The sequence below is a fragment of the Rhinatrema bivittatum genome, chromosome 1, assembly GCF_901001135.1.
Source record: "Rhinatrema bivittatum chromosome 1, aRhiBiv1.1, whole genome shotgun sequence".
In the NCBI taxonomy this organism is placed as follows: Eukaryota; Metazoa; Chordata; class Amphibia; order Gymnophiona; family Rhinatrematidae; genus Rhinatrema; species Rhinatrema bivittatum.
This window is the reverse complement of record NC_042615.1, coordinates 722,546,346-722,567,788: the sequence shown is the minus strand read 5'-3', so window position 1 is coordinate 722,567,788 and position 21,443 is coordinate 722,546,346. Positions and strand designations below refer to the sequence as shown.

General features: G+C 44.4%; 1 protein-coding gene across 9 annotated transcripts in view; it reads right to left on the bottom strand.

Moving 5' to 3' along the window:
* Positions 1–21,443, bottom strand: part of IL6ST (interleukin 6 signal transducer) — a 247,773-nt gene that overhangs the window by 140,412 nt on the left and 85,918 nt on the right. For all 9 annotated transcript variants that reach the window (XM_029576964.1, XM_029576954.1, XM_029576992.1 and 6 more), the window contains 2 exons: positions 19,402–19,707; positions 6,104–6,224 (listed from right to left, as the gene is read on the bottom strand). In XM_029576964.1, the coding sequence (XP_029432824.1) occupies positions 6,104–6,224; positions 19,402–19,707 (427 nt within the window). The remainder of the gene's footprint in view (positions 1–6,103; positions 6,225–19,401; positions 19,708–21,443) is intronic.

Genomic DNA, 21,443 nt, shown 5'->3' with positions numbered 1-21,443 from the left:
GCAACCAGACAGGTCAGTCTGCAGCACGCTGTGTGAAGCCGTCCCTGAAGGAGGTCGACACGGTGAACGCCTGGGTCAGCTGTCCACGCAGACAACCTCAGGGAGGAAGGAGGATACGTCGTGTTACCAGCTTCTTACAGTGAGGCTCCTGGTGTGATGGATCCACGCTTGTAACTCCTTACTCGCCCACTGAAGGTGAGGGGGACCAGAGGAAGAACTTCTCAGGTCGACCAGAGGAAGCCTCGAGATGCCCCTCATGAACCCGGAAACCCAAGGATGACTAACACTGATATTTCACATGTGGGTAGCGGTATGCTGCGATGGTGCTGAAATGAGCTTTGATAGATGCTGTTAATCCTGTGTGAGTGGAGTATTCTGAGAGGCATTCCTGGGAGCGGGGGGGGGGGGGGGCGCTTTGTGTCTTACATTTCTCTGAATGTCTGATCCATTCAACCTGGTAGTTCCTCCTAGTGGAACTTTCCTTAGGGCCCACACCTCCAGATCTACAGCAGTAAGAGAAGATATGGTCCTTTCACTGACCCCGCTCGTGGATGTAGAGGTGACACATGAGGTGGAGAAATGGGATCCCCCTTGATCCGGCAAGTCTCTCGCATGCTCGAGAGCTCCAACTGTCCAATGGGTAGGTGGACCTGACGGCGTCTCAGAGCGGTCAGGTACTCCTAAAGTACAAGCATGTATTCTGCTTCTTCATGGTATACCTTTGGATGGTCCTTGACACGAGTGAGATGGGAGGAGGGGGGTGGATGGTAGTGCCCTGGCGAATCAGAGAAGGTGTTCTGTGCCTGCAGTAGGTGCTGTGGCTCCGGAACACAATCTGTGGCCTTTCCCATCACTCTTGATGGTGGAAATCAATGAGTGGCCTCTGGCTTAGAGAGGCTGTCCGCCTTCCAGCTGGGTAGGGCTTTTTGGTAGGCCCAGGAACCAGCCTTCCCTTCCTTATGCTGGCTGTCTGGGTAGACAACGACCACCTTCCATGTGGAGGGAGCTGTCAAATGTTTGTTATGTGATATTACTGTTTGTTTCTTCCTTTCCCCCCTTAACTGCAGACAGTGTACACTCTAGGTGTTCTCCCAGTCTGACCATCAGTTCTGGGTTGCCATCCCCTCATGTGGGTATCTTACCTACTCGAAAAAGGTGGATGTGGTCTAACTGACTAGATGCACCCAGTGCAACTTCCACTGGGGTCCCTTCCTGCCCGGGTAGAGGCTTCACTATAGGTCATGTCCCTGCAGGTTGTCCTATAGTTGGTGAGTGAGCCTCTCACTTCCCTGCATCAACAGTGACCTGCGGGTTGAGGAGAGGGTGAAGAAAAAAAACAAAAGGACCAGGGTCCCCTGCAGTCTGCTGTTTGGCAAGGCAGCCTCTGTACCTCCTATCCTTAAGATGGGCTACTAACACCGCTGGGCTACCAGGACTGATAGTACTATAACAAGTCCTGCCACCTGTCTGGTCATGGTGGTTCCAGACCACTGCAGCATACAGGAGCTAGTGTTCAGAGTGGCAGTGGTAACCTGGGTTCTTGAGAGTTGGAGGCATTTCTACATACTGTGGCACCTGCAGTCAGTGCCCCGCCTGGAGTGCACGCTGTGTGGAGTCACCTAGATACCTATCCTCACCCCCCGTGGGGGTGTTTGATTAAATGGAAGTATCTTCTCCAATCTCCAAAGGAGGCACTGGTCATACAGTTGCCTGAAGATTAACTCATTCCTCTCTGGGGCCATAGCCCTTCATGGTGACTGGTCCCAGAAGTTTGCATCCGAGACACAGCGGGCAAGTGGCTTGCTCGAGAATACCATGGCAATTGTGAGGCTCGCCTGGCCGTGAGGTCTGCTAGCGGGATGTTGCAGGAGTCCTGCTGCGCCTTATAGAAGACAAGGTGGTTGACTCTGCCGATGTCCCAATGCCCCCACAGGCCCCTGATGTCTGGAGGGCTCCTGGGAGGCAGAACCCCCAGACTGAAAACTGAGTCCGGGTACGCTCCCTTCACATTGGGAGCCAATCCGAACCCTTTTCCCGTGGCTCCTGAGGGTATGATGCCGTTGCCTGGCGCTGCATTCGGGTTGACTCTCCCCCTGGCGAGCGCCCCTTGGGAAATGGGCTGGGTGCAGTCCAACCTGCTTGGCTTCCGAGACCAGGAGATCGGGTATAGCCAAAGTGGTGTGCTGCTAGGTACCCCAATGCACCAGTGGCTGCAGGATGGCCCAAATTCCTCGGCATCGGCCATGATCATCCTCCCACTGGCAGTTCTTAAGAGAAAAATGGGCTCACTCGAGAAGTAGCAGTGGGATTTGACTCATGGTTTTTATGGCTATAGCCCACTGCTCCAATCATTAGGTTTCTCCTTCACTCCCTGGTCTGAAAGGCCCGGTGTCATCGGCGCCGGATTTAGTGGCCTTGGAGGGCCAGCATTGATAGCACCCACATCGGCCGTCTCAACGCACTGGTTGACTCGATACGCCGGCATCGGGACCCCTAATGCACCGGTGTTGCAGTTGCACCGCACTTGTACTGTGTCAGCCTGTGCACCAGCATTGGGACTGGACTGCATCGGTTGGCTCATATCAGGACTCTATGCCGGCAGACTAGCAGTGCATGCGGCGATGACGTGGGGGCAGTAAATAAAGGCTCCCCTTGGTCGCCAGGAGGCCATCTGTGGAGGGCCTCTTAATTCCTGCTCTCAGGTAATCCAAATGGGGCCCAGAGGAGGGTTGCTCCGCTGAAGATACTTTCTTCCTGCGTCGGGTCAGCAGTGCATACGACGGCCTGGGGACACTGGATTAAACTCCCCTAGTTACCAGGAGGACTCCGTGGAAGGCCTCTCAGTTCCCAGACTCAGGTGCCCCAGATGGGCCCGGGGAAGGACTGCTCTGTTCTTCCAGCTGCTTCTCCTCTTCTTCTTCATGTCGCAGGGTAATCCCTGGGGGGGGGGGGGGGGGGGGAGAAAACAGAGCCGGAGAAGCTCTGTGTGCTTTGAGGAGCTCCGCCACTTAGAGGACCGGAGGACAATCCTCACAAGTCATGGCTAATTCAGACTGCTTATCTGCGGAAAACATTAATTACAGCATCTCCCCCAGAGTTCGATTGGAATTGGACGTTCCTTAAGCACAAGGGGGAGCTAGATTAGGTAAGAGCAGAGCAGATGTAGTTTGCTTTTGAAAAGGAAGGTTGAGCTTTATGTGTGCTCTCTGACAAAGGAGCAGAGAGGCACATTCCTTGCCATTTCTTGTAACAGGGCTGGAGAAAGACTGTTATTGAGGAAGCATTTTACAGTTTTTCCAGGTTCTCTGCAATCAACCTATTCCATTTCTAGCAGGCTGAATCCCCTGCTCAGGGTAGTCAGGAGGAACTGTATACCTGTTCAACCAGCATATGAGGAGGTTGCAGCACCCAGTGTGAGAAGAGATCCTCTCAAGTTGTTTCAAGTTGATTTTTTCCATCATTGGGGAAAGGGAAATTTTTTCTGCCCCCTCTACCCCTGAACTGGAGACTTTTGGTAACTATTTTCAGTACAGGCCTTTCCTCCTGGAAGGCCAGCTACTATCTTTTGAAGAGGAATTATCAAAGGAGAAACATCAGGAGACCCCCAACCAACGTTTCCACCCTTGAACACAGAACATTGCCAGGTGAAGTTCAGGATTCAACGTGGACCTCAGGTACTATGAGAAGGGATCCGGTCACTATTAAGATTCCCCAGCCACTTTGGGATAATCATTTTTCCTTACTATGGAGGATACCACTGTTACAAGCCCCTGCCTTGAGGGACATTTCCACAGACTTAAGCATTTGAATGCTGTCTCATGTAAATCTGGAACACTGGAAGAATCTGAATACTTTATGTTTTGCATCTATTGATACTTTTAAAAGGAATTACAATAAACTTTAATTTGAACACCCATCTAGTGAGTCCTGCTTGGTTTGTAAGTGTCCCAACCTCAAAGAGCTATGGTAACACAAACACAAAGGAGAGCACTACTGTCTGGGCCAAGGTGATTAGCCTTCATCCCCATAGAAAGGACCCGCCCCTTGGGGACTCAGGAAAGGGGAATGAAGTGTGAAGAGAGCCCCAGTTATAAATTATTTTATGGCCCTTCAAGACATGTGCCATCCATCAAGAAAGGATTACACCAATTTATGTTAGGCCAATTCTGTTGCAGCTATTGGATTTTCCCTCAGGAAAATCAGGGTCCTGTCTCAGCATGGCAGGCAGCCAGCTGGGCCTTCAGCAACAAATGCCATGTTAACACCACGGTTTCAGGGCAGCAGACCCAGAACTTACAGAAGCCTCTGTTAAGTTATGCAGGCAAGGACGCATGAGGATGACTTGGCTTGCAAGAGATTATGCAAGTATGAGGTCGGAAAACTCTCCACAGTTAATGCAGCAGAGCTGGGCTGAGCCCAGTTCCAGAGCTTAGCTTGCTTTGCGAAAAATCTCGGGTGCCAAATTCATGGGTGTGGAATTTGCATGAATGGCAGCAAGCAGGGCAGCACAGTGAGATAGTACAGTCCAGAATTAGTAGTCCAAATTCCTTTTCTTTCTTCTCTGTGCTTCATACATTCGCATATGATCCAAAAGTTAATCTTGATTTGATGTTACCACAATCCATAGACATAGGATTGGTGGGCGTCAGATATGACTTCATTTTAACTAGTACATATATTCATATTCTCACGGAATACTGGCATAAGTAAGAAGACATCTGTGAACAGTATTGGCTTCATGACTAGATACAAAATTTCAAGGCCACAGCTTAGCAAATTGATGTCCTGCAGTACGAGCAAATTGTAAGATGAAGACAGATGCTTGATATGAAAAACATAGCAACTGTGTCTCCCTCTGTGTAGTTCTCACAAGCATTAAAACTGCAGGGGCTATCATGTGGCTGAACCCCAATTTTGTGTTGCTCGGGCCTGCAGGGTTTATCTTAGTTGCACATTCCTTTTTAGGTTGACTGGCTTATTCCTAAAACCTTACCACCCTCTTCCTAGTCTTACTCTATGAATCTGTCCTTTCAAAGACTAAGTATAATGACCCAAAATTAGTACAATATATCCATTCTTTACAATTTGGGAAAGGATGATCCTGACTATTCTTCTTATTCTCTTTTTGCCCTCTGATTTTTTTTCTCTATAACGGAACAGCCAAGAGCTCTTGTAACAAATTCAAATGTTGGTTGCTATCCCTGCAGCTGGTAGAGGACATCATTTGCATTCACGTTTCTTCCTATTTCCAGACAGCTTTTCCCCCTCAGGAGATCTACCCAGGATGTCCCAGATAGCTACTGCCTGACATTTCATGCCTTAGCCCATGGCGTTGCAGTATGCCCACCCAAGAAATTACATTGGTGAGGTTAGCCTTTGGGCCCAACACCAAAGTATCATAGCCCCTTCCAAGAAAGTCCCTCTGTCAGGTAGATCTCCAAAAAGGCCTCTGTTGCACCACGGGAACTAATAGCCTGCCTAAATGCAGAAAAGAGATCTGCATCATAAGGATCCTGCTTCTACAGGCCAATAGAGTTATGCAAAAACTGAGGGAGCAACAAGAGTAGAATGGATTGGGAAAGAAAAATCTTGGGATTTTTAAAATTCTTAAAAAAAAAAAAAAAGACTGAGTTGGTTTGTCAGTATAGCTTGGCAGAGACATAATCAGGAATTTTCATAGCAACTGCCCCGCAAAAAAAAAAAAAAGAAAGACTGTTTCAGAAAAATGACCATCAGCACTCGTTAGCTTCAAGTTGATTCCAACTCCTCAACACCATTTCACTAGGATGATTTTTTTTTTTTTTTTAAATAAAAATAACATTCCATTTTTTCAACAATATTGTACAAGGCAGATTACAATCAGTGACATTAAACATTTAGACAGCTCCATTTACTCATCATAGGTTCCTGTAAATGAATGAGCATGTAAGGAGTTTGGGCTAGGAAATGTATCCAAGTAATCCATCTAATTTTAATACAAAACAAAATATCCATCATTTTTTTTAAAATAAAGCTGCTATAGCTTTGCACACTGTAAAATAAACAAATGTTATTCAATGATACTACAATTATTATTATAATTTAACATAACTGTCATATTCACCATTGATGTTTCAAAGTGAAATTAGTGCTCAGGAAAGTGGGCCTTCCAGGGTTCCAGGTACATGTCAAATTTGATTCATTATATACAATGCAAGTCAAATTTTTAGGCTTGTCTGGAGGCACTGTGAAAGAGAAAAAATGTTTTAGTTTTACTTAAAAAAAAAAAAAATCACAGAAAGAGTAATTATAAATATTTTAGAGTAAAACTAACTTGATGAGCTCAGAAATTAGCTGATCCTGTTCAGCTATATAGTATTATAATATACCACCCCAAGAGGAGAAAATAGCTTTTTTTTTTAAAATGGAAACTGTACTTTTCTGTCATCTGGGACATTCGATCTAACTTTTTTATATTTTGGTCTCTCTAAATAACTTAGCTCACTTTGCTACTGAACCGCATACCTGTACTGGTGTAGCAGGATGATAAGAAATACCCTGTTAATTATATGCTCTCCATTCTTGTATTTTCATACATGATAAACCTAACAATAAAAGTATTCGTATCAGGACCACTCTGTGGTCTCATATTCATACGCGGTTTCTTCGGAAAGTTGTAGTAACAATAGCAGTCCTTGGTCACAGTTGTTCAGTGAAGTAGCATGAGTTATGGTCTTGGGATAGAAAAGAAGATACTACCTCCTCTACAGGAGAAACTTAAAATGAACCAGTATTATGATCCAGGAGAGGTTAGAAAGTAGGTACTCATACAGGAGACCGCGGATTCCCACAGAAAACCATAGGAAGTTATAGGCAGGGCACAAAAAATAAAAATCAGGAGTCCCAGGAAGCCCCTAAAACCCCTCAAGAGAACATTTCCCAGGGGGCCCAGCCTCTGGGAGGACCCCTGGGAGCAAAAACAGAAAGCAACCAAGCAGGAGGGGGTGTGACCACTGCTTCCCAGAGGTAACCTAGGTGATTTTGATTGGATGGGAAAGAGGCCCAGGGGGAGGAAGGAGCGTACAGAGAACAACCACAGCCGATGGATGTGGAGTTACCGACCGAAGGAGAAGAAAAGCCTGAGCTGATGGACATCTTGGAGAAATCAGAAACAAAAGTTATCAGTGTATCTGGAGAATGAGGATTCACTGCTGACAGCCCAGTGCAAGGGTGTACATTCTGCCCTTCCCCCAGGAGGAGGCAGCACTGTGCAGCTGGACTATCTACCTGGACTAAGCTGGAGACCTCGACCAGAGGGTGTAGAGCTAGGGTCTGCACTCATTCCACCTCTTATTCCCCAGATATAGAGGAGTTCAGAGGCCCTTGTGGGGGGATTAATAGGGGGTGCCACCTGGTGATCATCGCAACTAGCAAAACTGAAGTGGTCAAGGCAATTGGGCCAGATGGGATACATGCTAGAATATTAAGAGATCGTGCACAGGTTCTGGCAGTCATACTGAAAACACCATGTGCATTTCTATGCTGTTCTTCTACAGGGATCAAAGTGATTTTTGACAGTAGCAACGCTACAATTTTCCTTTTTTTGGGGGGTTTTTTTTTTTAAAGGTTTAATTCTCTGGCTTTGGTCGTAACACTTTCATGACTCAAATAAGGATTGAGTGACAGGACATTAACCTCAGATCTATACACAGTTTATGGCTCAGACCTTACATTTGATCGAACCCAACAAAATACTAAGAAGTGATACCTGAGGGGTAGATGGTACAGTGTGTACTCTTATTCAGGGTGTAATTTTTCTGAAGACATCTTTCCTCAAATGGCATCCAGAGCTTCCTTCTATCCAGGGCACTTAAGTGCTCCCTCTTTGGGGATGGCACCTTTTGCAAAGTGTTTTTTTTTAAACATTTTTTATATGCAGAAGATCTGTACTACTTTGAAAGAAATATTTTTCACAAATGCACTGTAAATGAAAGCATTTTATTTCTGACTGAAATGCTGTCAGGCACAAACCTACAAGCTGTCATTCCTCTACATTACACAAGTTCTTTTATGTTAGCCTTTAGTCAAATAAATAATGTTCAGGTTTTCCTAATTTTCCTTTAATGGAGGTCTCCTTAGCACATTTGTCCAGACTGAACAACATCCTGATGTCATCTGAGAAGCTTTTCAATACTTAAAGAGTTGTTCTGCTAAATGTTGATCACAGAAGCTATACATCTTTAAAACATCTACAAATAGCAGGTACAATGTATCTGTGGATCATTGGCGTTTCTAGAATTAAGTCTAAATCCATAGCCAAGGAGTCAATAAGAGTATTCAGTGGATTCAGCACGAGACAAAACAAGAATGGTGACGAGGGAATCTCTCTGAAATATTCTTCGCTGAATCAATGTTAGGAATGACAATGTTCATCTTCATAATTCAATGAGGGTATGATAAACCTGCTATACTCCACCAATTCAGGGTTCACTCTTACATTTCAAAGCAATTTATTATCCAAGAGAGTGGGATGCTATCAAAAGCTTTGAGTTTTTTTGTTTGGGTTTGTTTTTTGTTTTTTTTTTAATAGTCAATTCATGCTATACTGAGCTTTCAATTTTTCTTACAGCAGGCCATGACGACTTTATTTGGCATCAACTGATCTTTGGTTCTATGTGCTCTATTATTGCCATTCTGCTCTGTTGCCATAATGTTAATATATATGTGACTGTACAGTCTATCTGGATCTATTGCAGTGAACAGTTAGTAGGTTGGAGACAGGCACATTATTGGTTGGCAATTTGAGGATTTTACTTGGATCTCCCTTTGGAAGGAGAGGTGCTTTTAGTTAGTAATGTTCTTTCCCAATTCCTGATAGAACTGTTTTGGGTTCCGTCCGATTGTTTTATTTTAATGTTTCTTTTTTTCTGTTTTCTTCATATTTCACAGCTTTCATGCTTCTACTGTTTTTAATGCATTGATGTTTATGAATTTAAGATCTTCTACTGTTCACACAGCATGATTTTGAATTCTCTTTATTTTTGGCATCCTCTGTCCTTTGAGATACTCATCTACAAGTATCAACTCTGCATATGTTTTTCCTAAGTTGAAGTTCTTTCTCTCTTTTCCTTCTGCCTTTTTCAGCAGGACTCTCTCAATGATGAGTTTCACTGCACAATACTGTATCCAATCTATGTTTGCAATATTAATAGAAGGTCCCTTTCTGCAGATTATAGCCTTGCTGATCTCATTTTTGTTTAGTTTTTTTTTTTTTTTTTTTACTTTGGGTGTCAGATTTATCTTAGGTAGTCTTTCCTGCTCGTGTCCATTTCCATATAGGCCAGGAGCTCACCCATTAACTACGCCATCTCCTGTCTTTCTACCTCACTCTTTCCTGGCCGGTAATGTTGTTTTTATCCTTATGAGTTGCACCATTTTCTTTCACTGGTATGTCATCAGTTACCTCCTCCACTTGCTCTGGTTGTTTCAGTGCTTTCCTCTGGTGTTCCTGGACTCTTCCTACCAAATCTCTTCTTTTGGTCTCTATTTCTCTTTGTCATGTCAGCCATTGTTTTTGTGTGTGTGGTTTTTTTTTTTTTTAATGTTATCACTTAAACTTCTTTTAAAGTTTGACTATTAAAGATCTTAAATTTTGGTCAGTTGATATTTGAAGCTTTTCCTTAGATATTATCTTTCTTCCAGTTTATGGTATGCTCTCTTTATGAACCCTCTTGATTGAAATTATATGGTTTGTACTATGAAAACAGCAGTAAGTTACTTTTCTTTTCATTAGTTGCTACGGCCTGTCTCCTGCTACAGAATATCCATGAACAGGGTCACCATGGACTCTAGCTGTTCCAGGGTAGTCCTCCTCACCTGAAGGGTCTGCACTATTGCCGCCAACATCACCATCATTAGCCTTAGTGCTGAAGCTAAAAGTGGGTATCTTTATCCTGGCACAATGTTTGGCCAGTATGAATTTTTCTATGTTTTCTTTCATATTGCAGTATTTTAAAAGATTTCTTCTTGGTTTATCTGCCATTCAAAGTGATGTACATAAAAAATACACAGTTAAAACATACCATAAAACAAATATAGTTTCACAAACAAAATGCCTATTACCCACAAAGTAAATAGGCAGCCCCTGGGTAAAAAAAAGGTCTCAAGCTTGAATGCCCATATAAGCAAAATGCCTTCAGCTGCTTTCTGAAAGTCTAGGTACAACCTAAAGGATGCACGGCTTAAGATTGTAAGTTCCAAAGCATGGGACCCACAACAGAAAAATCTCTTATTAGTCTGTCAGGTAGATAGAATCTCATGTAACCCACGATGAGATGATTTTAGAGTCTGAAGGACTGTGAATAGTGGTAGAAGTGGCCTTGCTGAGATTTGGTCTAGATACTATAACATGAGGTTACCATGTGAAGGGACTTAACCAGACTTAGTGAGAGACTTTTACTCAATTCAATTATTCTCGCCCCCTCTGACCTCTGTATCTTCTACGTGGATTTGGTGGAGCAGAAGAGACCTTATGCATGAGCATATTCTTTTGCAGTGTTAGATTTAAAGTGTTGGTGGAAGAATTCAGTATGTCTGTTACATGGTCCACAGTGGCATGTAGGAGGCTGGATAGTTTGGCATTTTCTTTTCATTAGAGTGGTAAAGTGTTTGTGATAAATGGTATGCCTTGTTTTAGAGAAGTCCTGTCAAGTCTGGGGATCTGTGGTGCACTGTGTTTTTATGTCTGGTTCTAAGACTAAGCTATTTGTTTATTCTGTCCTATCTGTAGTAATGTTGCTGATCAGGAAGAATTATATATGTGCCAATAAACCTAGTCACCCTGCTCCCTTAGAAGAGCAACTTGAAATGCACCAAACTACCTTTGCCTTTTACTCTGGCTCTGGAGTCTCAGTTCATGGTCTTTTGACTTCCCTTTCCAGATCCTGCTGTCATAGAGCTCCCTGGGGAACAGCTATTAGCAATTCAATTCGGGTCCCAGTCTTCTGTCCCACAGTCCCTTTTGATCCTCTGTTACTGATCTTGTGACAAATCTGCACTGCCGGCACTCTGATAGGGCCTCAGATGCACTGTGAGGAAACTGGCTTTCCATGTGCAAAAAGATAAGCCTGTAGCACACATTCCACATCTATACACTAGCAGACCAATGCTTAAAAAAGGAGGAAGAAAGACCAGCAAGCTGGATTCCTGGAAAGGAGGAGACATGGAGCTCTTCATAAAAGCCAGTACTGGTCTGTTGAGCCAGCTGGTGGCATTCTACTCTACATGATGTAGACCAATGGTTCTCAACCTTTTTTCTTTTAGGACACACCTGAGAGATGATACTCACTTGCGTGACACACTGAACACATGACTGCCATGGGACTAGATAAAACATATACTCTGCATCCAAAGGAATCTCCCACTTCCTAACAATAAGCGCAGATCAGAATTAGCAAGTGTTGCTTACCTGTAACAGGTGTTCTCATAGGACAACAGGATGTTAGTCCTCACATATGGGTGACATCACAGGATGGAGCCCTGTACGGAAAACTTTTCTGTCAAAATTTCTACAAAGCTTTGTCTGACACTAGCCCATTGAGTGCACTGAGCATGCTCAGCCTGCAATTATCCCTGTGAACCACAGGTGTCTCCCTCGGTCTCGTCTTATAGCTAAAAGCGCAAGAGAAACTAAAATAAAAGTAAAAACGTATACATACCCAACTCCGCGGGGTGGCAGGTGGGTTTCGTGAGGACTACCATCCTGCTGTTCTGTGAGAACACCTGTTACAGGTAAGCAACACTTGCTTTCTCACAGGACAAGCAGGATGGTAGTCCTCACTTATGGGTGAGTACCGAGCTGAGAATGCCCGAGAGTGCACCAAATGCACCCAAGACACGCAAAAGGTGCAATGACAGGGGTGGAATTTGGAACGGAGGGCATCCTGAAAGGATGTTTGGTAGTTAAACCTAAAAGAATAAGAGTAGACGGACTGGCCAAACATGGAGCATGCCGGCTAGTCGTATTTATGCAATAATGGGCTGCGAAGGTATGGAGAGAGCTCCAGGTTGCAGCCTGATAAATATGTACAAGCAGCAGCGGCCGAGGGGAAGCTATTGAGGCTGGGACGGACGCAACAGAGTGTGGTTACACACAGTGTTGTAGTGAAATGCCTGCTTGTTGATAGGAAAAGAGATACAGATCGTCAATTAGGAGGAATAGGTCTGTTTGCCCAGTGGAACTCGCAGGTTGACTCTTGCCACAGAAGGAAAGAGTTAGGTGGAATTCCTATGGAGTGTAGTGCGATCTAGATAGAATGCAAGTACACTATTACTGTCCAAGGAGTGGAAAATCCCTCTCGCTTTGGTGAGAGAGAGGTGTTGGGAAAAATGGGCAAAGTATATTCTGAGTAAGGTGAGATGCAACATCTTCCTTAAGGATATGAAGTTGAATACGTAAAACCACTCGGTCATGGAGGAACGCAGGGTCTAATGAGTACATAACAAGGTGTGTAACTCACTTACCCTGTTGGCCAAAATGACATTTATGAGGGAAAGAATTTCCCATGTCATACTGTGAAATGAGAGGAATGGAAAGGCTCAAACAGAGAACGTATGAGACTTATAAGCTCGAAATATAGGTTCCATTCCGTGACTAGTGAAAATAGTGGCGGCTTGATCAGTGGATAATCCATGGTAAGCCGACTCAGAAGGGGTTTACCGTTAATCGGGTATCCCCACTCCCAAACGATACACCAATTGGAACAGAGGTGTACCTATGTGGAGGATGTCTGGGGAGCAGAATCCGAGGGAGCAAGAGAAAAGAGTGGTGTAGAAAAAAGAAAAGGGTAATACCCTTTTGTATGCGTCATGTGGTAAATCATGCCATTTTGAATGGTAGGATATATGTATGGAAGGTTTTGTGACGCTACCAGTACTTGAGAACATCAGTGAGTCTACGATTTGTGACTGACTGGTGAGAAGGCAAATTGGTTACTGGTGTGATAGATTGAGAAGTATGGGAAGCATACTGGTCTCGGTCAGGACGTGGGTCTGAGGAACAGTGAACCCCGTCCCGGTTCAGCATTAGAAGAGTGCTGGCTATGAGAGGCAGCGGAAGAGACACATTTAAGAGGCCCTTGATGGAAGGAAGGAGTCTATGGGATCATATTGGAAACATGTATAGGGAGTAGAATCTGTGCACCGTATGGTTCAATTCGGACGCAGAGGGCAAGATCGGTTGACCTCAGCACCAGAAGATTTTTCTCGCCACATATGTAGTCCGAGACCATTCGAGAGGATGGAACCTATATGGAGAAGGTCTGTTAGGGCGTTCAGTAAGTCTCTTAGATAAGTGGCCCGAGGATGCATGGAGTGAGCAAGGGCCAAGAGTAGAGCTGCGCAGCTTCCTTGCAGAGCAGCTAAGATGTTGTGCGTGCTTGTGAGTTGGAAAGCACATTGTCCCTATGCTGTCTGTCTGTATGCACAAAGATTTGTTGCAGAGGCAGTATTGGAAGGCATAAGGGTATAAACTCATGGCTACAAGCTCCAGGAAGTTTATGTGAAACTGTGCCTGGAGCAGAAAAGACACATGTTTGGTTGAGAAGAAGATTTTAGGTCAAACTTACAACCCTGAGTAAATGCGAGCATAAGCAGGATCAGACTAGGATTTTGGTTCTAGATCTGCAATATAGATGAGGGACGAAAGCAGTTGAACAGCTTAGACCCACTGATAATGGAATTTCACGGAATGTAACCCATAGCAGTTTTGGATCTATGAGGAAAGTGCATAGTGAAAAAACCCTTAGCCAGACAATGAAAAATTGAGGGTCTGAGGTTATGGAATATGCGCGCAGGGAAATGTAGAAATTTATTAGAATGTCTGCGCGGTTGCTGGACAGGAAGGTCATTGTGACTATGGTATAAGGGATTTATGGCAGTGAAAGTAATCCCAGATAGTAAATTTATAATAAATTTATAGTGAGTCATGAAGAAGTTAAGACTCCTTGCATGGACTGACTGTGGTTGTGCAGCTGTCTATGCAAGGAAAGCGTGAATGATGTTGCACTCCGTAGAGAAACAGCAGTCACCGATAGTGATTCAATGAAATACTCCAGATGCCGAAGCTGGTGCAAGCGGCAGAGCTTGGGATTGTAATATTGTTGACTCACCATGAAGCACATAGAAAGATTAGAGGTAATGTGCTTACTGCGATATGGAAGCATGGTGACGAGATATACCATTTTACCTGTACCTTCTGAAGAAAGTTGGTATTTCTGAGGTCCAGGATGGGCAGAGTGTAACTACTTTCTGTTGAAAGAAAGAATAGTGTAATTAAAACTCCCCAATCCCCCTTCCTCCCCTGCGCTTTGTAGCATCTGGGGGAGTGTACCGGGAACCTTGGTACAAAGTGGGGTGGCTGCTCTGATATCCAGCCAGTTGGGAGACCAGGAGATGTCCAACTGGAGGGGCTGATGTAATCTGGATATCATGTAACCTCCCATGGGAGCGTGAGCGGTAAAGTCTTACCCGCATTTCTGTATGCTGTACAAGGAGACATCGAGACCTGTCATCAGGCTTCGAGGTGGACTTGCACTTGAAGTAGTATTTGCTGGATCTCGTGTTTAGCAGATCAGCAAATGCATCTGGAACTTTGGTTCTGAATTAGGAACCAGAAGCCAGACTATTAATCAGTACAGAGCCCCATTGCTGAAAATGGGAGGATGTCCTGATGCAATCCCAAAGAAATGATAGCGAGGTTCTCTTGGTATTGTGGCCGACATAGCTGGCATAGCGATATGTGACACTAATACAGTTCCTGAAAGGTACGTGACCTAGAACTTTTCGAACCATGTGGCCCGAATTAGAGAACACATCTCAATGGGAATGCCGCAGAAGTGGGTTCTTACCATCCGACGTGGATTGCCGAAGGACGAGCCTGTGAAGATTGCTGGCTCCGTGGATTTCAGGAGTCATCGAGGGGTAGCCTGTCGGATGTAGATGCCCGTCTGAACTCTGATGCCTGGTATGGTGGCGCTACCACAGTAATTTTGTGGAGGGCCACAATCCCACACCAATGTTGGTGGGGCACGCCTCAGGAACAGGGGAGCCAATTAACAGCTCGTGAACCGGGCCCTCGTCGCAGCGGCTTGATGTCTTGTGATGCCAGTGCAGAATTCTTCGGAACTTGTTCCGGTGTTTCTGGAGCACCAAGGACTGCCAGAACTGTGTGGAACAGTGGCGATGGCAGTGGTGATGTTGCTCGGCCCAGGCGTTCTCCAGCACCGAGAAGGATAGCACCAATGTGCTGGATGGCATCGGTGGCGGACGGTCACCGTGTGTGTGACAATGCATGCCATGGTGCTCGGCCCGGTCTTTCCCCAGCGCCGAGATGGATGCCCTTGCTGTCGGATGGTGACTGATGACTGACTGTCAGCATGCCTGCACTGCTCCCGGCACTATGTAGTGTCGTAGGCTAATACGGGGCTTTAATAAGAACCCAAAGCATGGAGCACTGTGTTTAGGTGAGGGCATTACGTGAAGGTGCTATGTCGGTATTGATGGTGTCGATGGCGGCCAAAGCGGCCTCGAGGGTATCGTCAAAAATATATATGAAAAAACGACTTTGACCCGGGCAGAGCACTGATGACAGTGACGGAAGCACTGACAGCATCAGCGTAGGTATCTATGGAAACGATGTTTTTTTGATTATTCGATGCCACATAGTTGGCATCGGAAAAATGATACCGGCATTGACAGAGTCGATGACCGCATCAATAGGAACGAAGACACCGATGGAAACGTCGAGGGCATTGATGTATGGAGGCGGGCGCCGACGGCATCGATTGAATAGACTCGGGCACAAATGACAACCCTGGCATCGATGCCATGGAAAATGGCATCGATGGAAGTGCCCTGGGTGATGGCATCAACCCGGGCATGGATGGCACGGACGACACAAAAGTGTGGGTCGATGGCATCCATCTAGGTGATGCTGGCACCGATGAAACCCAAGGAAAAATCAGTGCCATGGATGAAAAACATGGATGGCACTGATAGAACGGATGCAGGGACCGATGGCATCAATGTACCGCGGGGGGAGGGGTACTGATGGCATCGAAGAATCCAGGACGGTCTAAAAAGGGGTACCGACAGTAACTATGGGGGCATAGACTGCGCGAGGGTACCGAGAAAATCAAAGGACCTGAACTCAACAGGGGCCCTGGTGGCAACGAAAACCGTGGAAGTCCCTGTCCCACTAGCGCTAATAACCAGGCAGAGTGTCACAGAGGGACACTCGCAGGCTATGTGTGGCTAACAAACATAGGGAGAGGGAAGGCCACAGTCGGTTGGCAGGCCAGGGAGGTGATAGGAACAGACTGAAAAAACAGGGCATAGTACTCACCGAGCGTCGAATAAACGTACGCGAAGGGAGACCCGTGCAGGGAAAAGTGTTTGTGAAGTAAAAGTTTAAGTGTTTCCGTAAAGAAAAAGTGTTAGAATTTCTCACAGAGCTCCTAACCGCTATACTTATTGCAGAGCAGAAAAAAGAAGACTGAGGGAGACACCTGTGGTTCACAGGGATAATTGCAGGCTGAGCATGCTCAGTGCACTCAGTGTGCCAGTGTCAGTCAAAGCTTTGTAGAAACTTTGACAGAAAACATTTCTGTACAGGGCTCCATCCTGTGATGTCACCCATATGTGAGGACTACCATCCTGCTTGTCCTGTGAGAAAATACATTTCCCTGTACAACTCACCATACAAAAAAAGATATTCTGGGTCTGGTGTTCTCAATAACAGCATCACAAACTCCCTGTGCCACCAGGTGCATTGTAAAATAGAAAACCTGGAAAAAACTAAACCCCACTCTGTAAATGTTTATCAAACCCACCATATTGAAGCAGCACTAACTCTAAGAAATAAAAAGGCAGCAGTTCATCACCAGTGCAATACCATAGAGAAAATATCATAGAGAAAATACCACAAACATACAGAATACAAACAGACCTACCTTCATCTAATATAGAATAAAATACCACAAATTACAAATGCAGAAACAAAAACTAGAATGGAAACCCCAAGATGACCACCTGCATGCAGTGCAAAACTGAAGAACTAGAAACATATATTTCCTCCTACACTAAGCAAAGTTCAAAGATAGAAGAAATGCCTATTCTCAAAACGGACATATGGCTCTTATACCCCATCACTCCCCTCCATGCCCCCATCACCCCTCACTCAATCGTCCCTTCACATGAGCATATCCTTGTCCAACATTTCCAACACCCCACATGTGTGCATCCTCTTCCCTTTGCCTCCTCTCTCCCATGCTCAACTCTCCCTGCCCTTCCTTACCCAGCATACATCTAACCACCTCTTTCCCACCCCTTCCTGCTCAGCATCCCCTGACCTCCCTTCTCCCCCAACCCAACAGGCCCCACACCTCCATCTCTCCTCCCTGCCCAGCAGCCCCTCCTTTCTCCACCTCTCTCTAGCCAGCAATCTCAACCTCCTTTTCCCCCACCCCTTCCTACCCAGCAGACTCCTGACTTCCTATCTCCCAAGGCTTTCCTGCCCAGCACATTTCCTTCTCCTACTGGCTCCCAGCCAGCATAAACCTTCAGTATAAACCAGAGTCTCGCCCACTTCAGCAGAGAGCAAGAAGCATTGAGGAGAGGAAGAAGAGGAAGAAGACAAGGCAGCAGCAGCGGATCTATAGAGCATGCAGCTCTCTCCCTCATGCTCCTGCTTGTCATGTACAGGCCCCATGAGGTGAAGAGAACATCAGCAGCCTCACTGTCAGGCCAGGCAGAGGAAGTTGTTGTCCTGCCAGGCCCATATGAAGAGGAGTTGGTGATATCTCGCTCTGATCTGGGTGAAAGAGAAGGGAATAACCTCCCACTGGGACAGGAAGAGAAGAAGGAAGCAAGAGCAGCCTCCTCTCATCCCCAGTAAAGGAGAAATCAGCCAACTCCTGTCCAGACTGATGAAGAAAGATCAGCCTTCTGCTGGGTCTGTGACACACCTTTCGTGACCTCTTGACACACTAGTGTGTCCCAACACACCTGATGAGAACCACTGATATAGACAACAGAATTTTGTGTTACAGAAAAGGAAAGGTGGACAAATGGAACACTGGAGGCCAAACTAACAGAATTCAAGAATGAATGAACACTGAGGATCCCAAGATGGGAAGATGTGAGTAGGCTCTATGGTATCAAATCAGGGATATGAACATAGAGGGGTCTTGATGACCTTTATTTGGCATCATTTTCTGTTTCTACATTGCTGGCCCCAAGCACTGGAACTCACTTCCCACCTTGCTTCGACTTGAACCATGTACCACCAAATTTAAAAAGAAACTAAAGACATGGCTCTTTAAGCAGGCCTACCCAGACTAGTCACTGACCTCCATCCCACCTTTGCAACCCCCTTGATCTGATCCTGTATATCATTTTGGTACCAGCTCCTGTATATAATTTGTTACTAGTTCTCATTATTTTTACAGCACAACAATTGTTTTTGCGTTATACCTTCTGCTCTGTCTCTGGCTTCTTCCTTGCCCCCCCCCCCCCGTGTTCCCGTTTTATGTATTTTCCACCTGTCAGTTCGGATGTTGCACACTAATGTCAGTATATAAAAGTGTCAAACAAACAAACAACCAAACACCTAGAAGACTAAACATAGTGTTATGTTCTATATGAACTAGATTATATAGTAGCTAGTGTAATATCCCAGAATATCTATGATTATGAACTAGAATATGTATATGCTGCGGTGAACTAGAAGGTGAATGTTGACACACAGTATGTGATCATTGACCATGAATATGCATGCGGATGATGTAAACCATTGTGATCTTCTTTTGGAACAATGGTATATAAAATGCCTAAATAAAAGGAAATACTTCCCAAATTAGTTTTGTGCTCCTCTCCTTAGCTTATATTTAAAAAAAAAAATATAGAAACGCAGCAATCTATGCATCCTCAGATAAAAATTATGAATTAAGACTCTAACCCGACCTACCACATGAGAACATACTGATATATCACTGAGAATAAGAATAGAGAGACAAACAAGTGCAGTGTTTCCTGTATGTGTATATGCAAGATAGGGATACAATATGTAGTAATATACAGTATAAGCCAAATACCGTATATGAAATGGACTAGTTTATAGCAATTATATAGTAGATTTGTGCCTTTTAAAAATATTTTCTTCTCTTATAGGATTTCTTTTCCTGAGGTGCAGATCTAAACAAGCTCTATTGTGCAACTCATGAAAATAATTCTGTGGGACACACTTATGGTAGCTGTATGTTATTAGTAGACGATTGACCAATCCTCACTCAGCCATTAAGCAATTTCAAAATTATTTCTGAAGCAATGCAATATAAACAATGCAAATATAAGAGAAACACTTACATCCCAGAGTGATAAAAATTCCATGAAGAGTTTGTTCTAGCTGACCAATTGCCAGAACGCTGCAGGTAAGAGGACTCTCAAACGAGGATGAGACATTCAAAGTCACACTGGAAACGGTTCGGTTAATTACAGTATATTGTTCTTCAGGGACCTTAGTAGTTTTGGTTTTCCAGAAAATATTACTGGCATCTTGCTTAAGACTATCAATGCAGGTCTCGTTGAGAATGCAAAATGCTGTAAATTGGGATCCTATCGCCAGTACAGGGGACTCTGGGATGATGTGAGCACAGGGCTTTACAAATTCGCCTGTAACAAGATAAAAAAACAAAATTAGTATCAAAGTACTAAAAATGTAAAAAATGTTCACTATAAATCAAAGAAAACCCATCCTATGTGTTGGATAACTTACTACTATAAAAATGTGTTAAAGTCATAAATCTGCACGTGAAATATTGTGATTACCATGTTAATTCCATATATCTAAATGGACTAAGAGACAAAAACAAGTTGTACCTAGCTTAATACATCTGTGACCAGCTTTCAAGTGTTATCTTCGCTTCAACAAAGTCAGTGAAGAAACTGAGCAGTTAGATTGGGGTTAAACAGTACAGAATCATCTAAGTCTTTGGCTATTTGCATATACCATTAATCCTTAAAGCAAAAAGAGCTACCACCCCAAGATCATCTCCAAGAAAGCTGCATTCTCCCTCAAAATACCCAGGGAATATATACTATAATCCAAGGACAATAATACCCCAGAGTGGTTACTACACTTGTAGTAACATACAATACAAATTAGAAAACCTAAGAAAAATCTTAAAAGATCTACAAACACTACTACTGGAATATGAATTATTGAAAGAAATATTACCTGCTTCCCCAGTTCTAACCTTCCACAGCCATCTAATCTAAAGTAAAACTTATAAGGAGTAAGCTCCAAACTGAATCTCACACCAAAGAAAATGGCACAAAACTCTGCAAGATACCATGACGCATGCTGTGCCAGCCCACGGGAGGATCCTACAGCTACCCACATGGGAAGGAGAGTCAAAATAAAAGTTGCATATTCATGCTTCTCTGGGAATACTGTGTACATAATCCAGTGTAACAAAAATGTGAAGATGGATGCTACCTTTGAGAAACAAGCCAAAAAAAGAACAAGAATCACTCTTCATAGACAGAATGCGAAACACTACAGGGAAAAACAGAACGCGAGCTCCGTAGGTGAACACTTCAAGGGAAATAGGGAAACCAGGGTTCAAATCCCACTGCTACTCCTTGTGACTTTGGGCAAATCACTTTACCCTCCATTGCCTCAGGTACAAACTTAGGGCCCGATTCATCAAGGCATTTTCCCATAGACACAGAGAGGCCAATGCAATAAGACGCGTGCTGAAAACAGGCCCTCGTACTGAGCACCCGTTTTCCTAACGCGCACACAGCCACACTCCCTGGGCACCCGATGCAGTATTTAAACGAGGGGCTGCGTAAAATAGGATGCAGTAGGGGAGAATCGTGCGTACATAGTGCGCAAATGCATGGGGCGCCCCCCAATTGCAATGAGCACTCACTCCAAGCATCCGTTTTATCCCACTTCTTCAGATTGATTTCTTTGTTATTTTGCTGAGGTTGCTGAAGACGCCCATAGCTAAGTGCCCCTTGCTATGGGCATCTAAATTGTGCGGCCATAAGAATTATTAATATATATTTTTTTAAATCAAACCAACAAATTTACTGCTTGCGATGTTGAAGAAAATGTAAGTGTCACAATGATACTAAGTAGGAGGACACAAGGAGGACAGTTTTTGTTTTTTTTAATATATATTTCTCATGAACCCTTGACTCGCAAGTTGACTTTACACCAGCTCTAAGGTTGGAGTTAAAAAATGTGCATTGGGTGCCTAGCAATTTCATGCATGGGGGGAGTTAATAGCCTCATCTACATGGAATTCACATGCGATGGACGCCATTGGCTATGCATTTGTTTGGCCGTGCATTTTGGACATGCTATTCTCCTTATTGCATCGGGTGCTGGTCTAGCG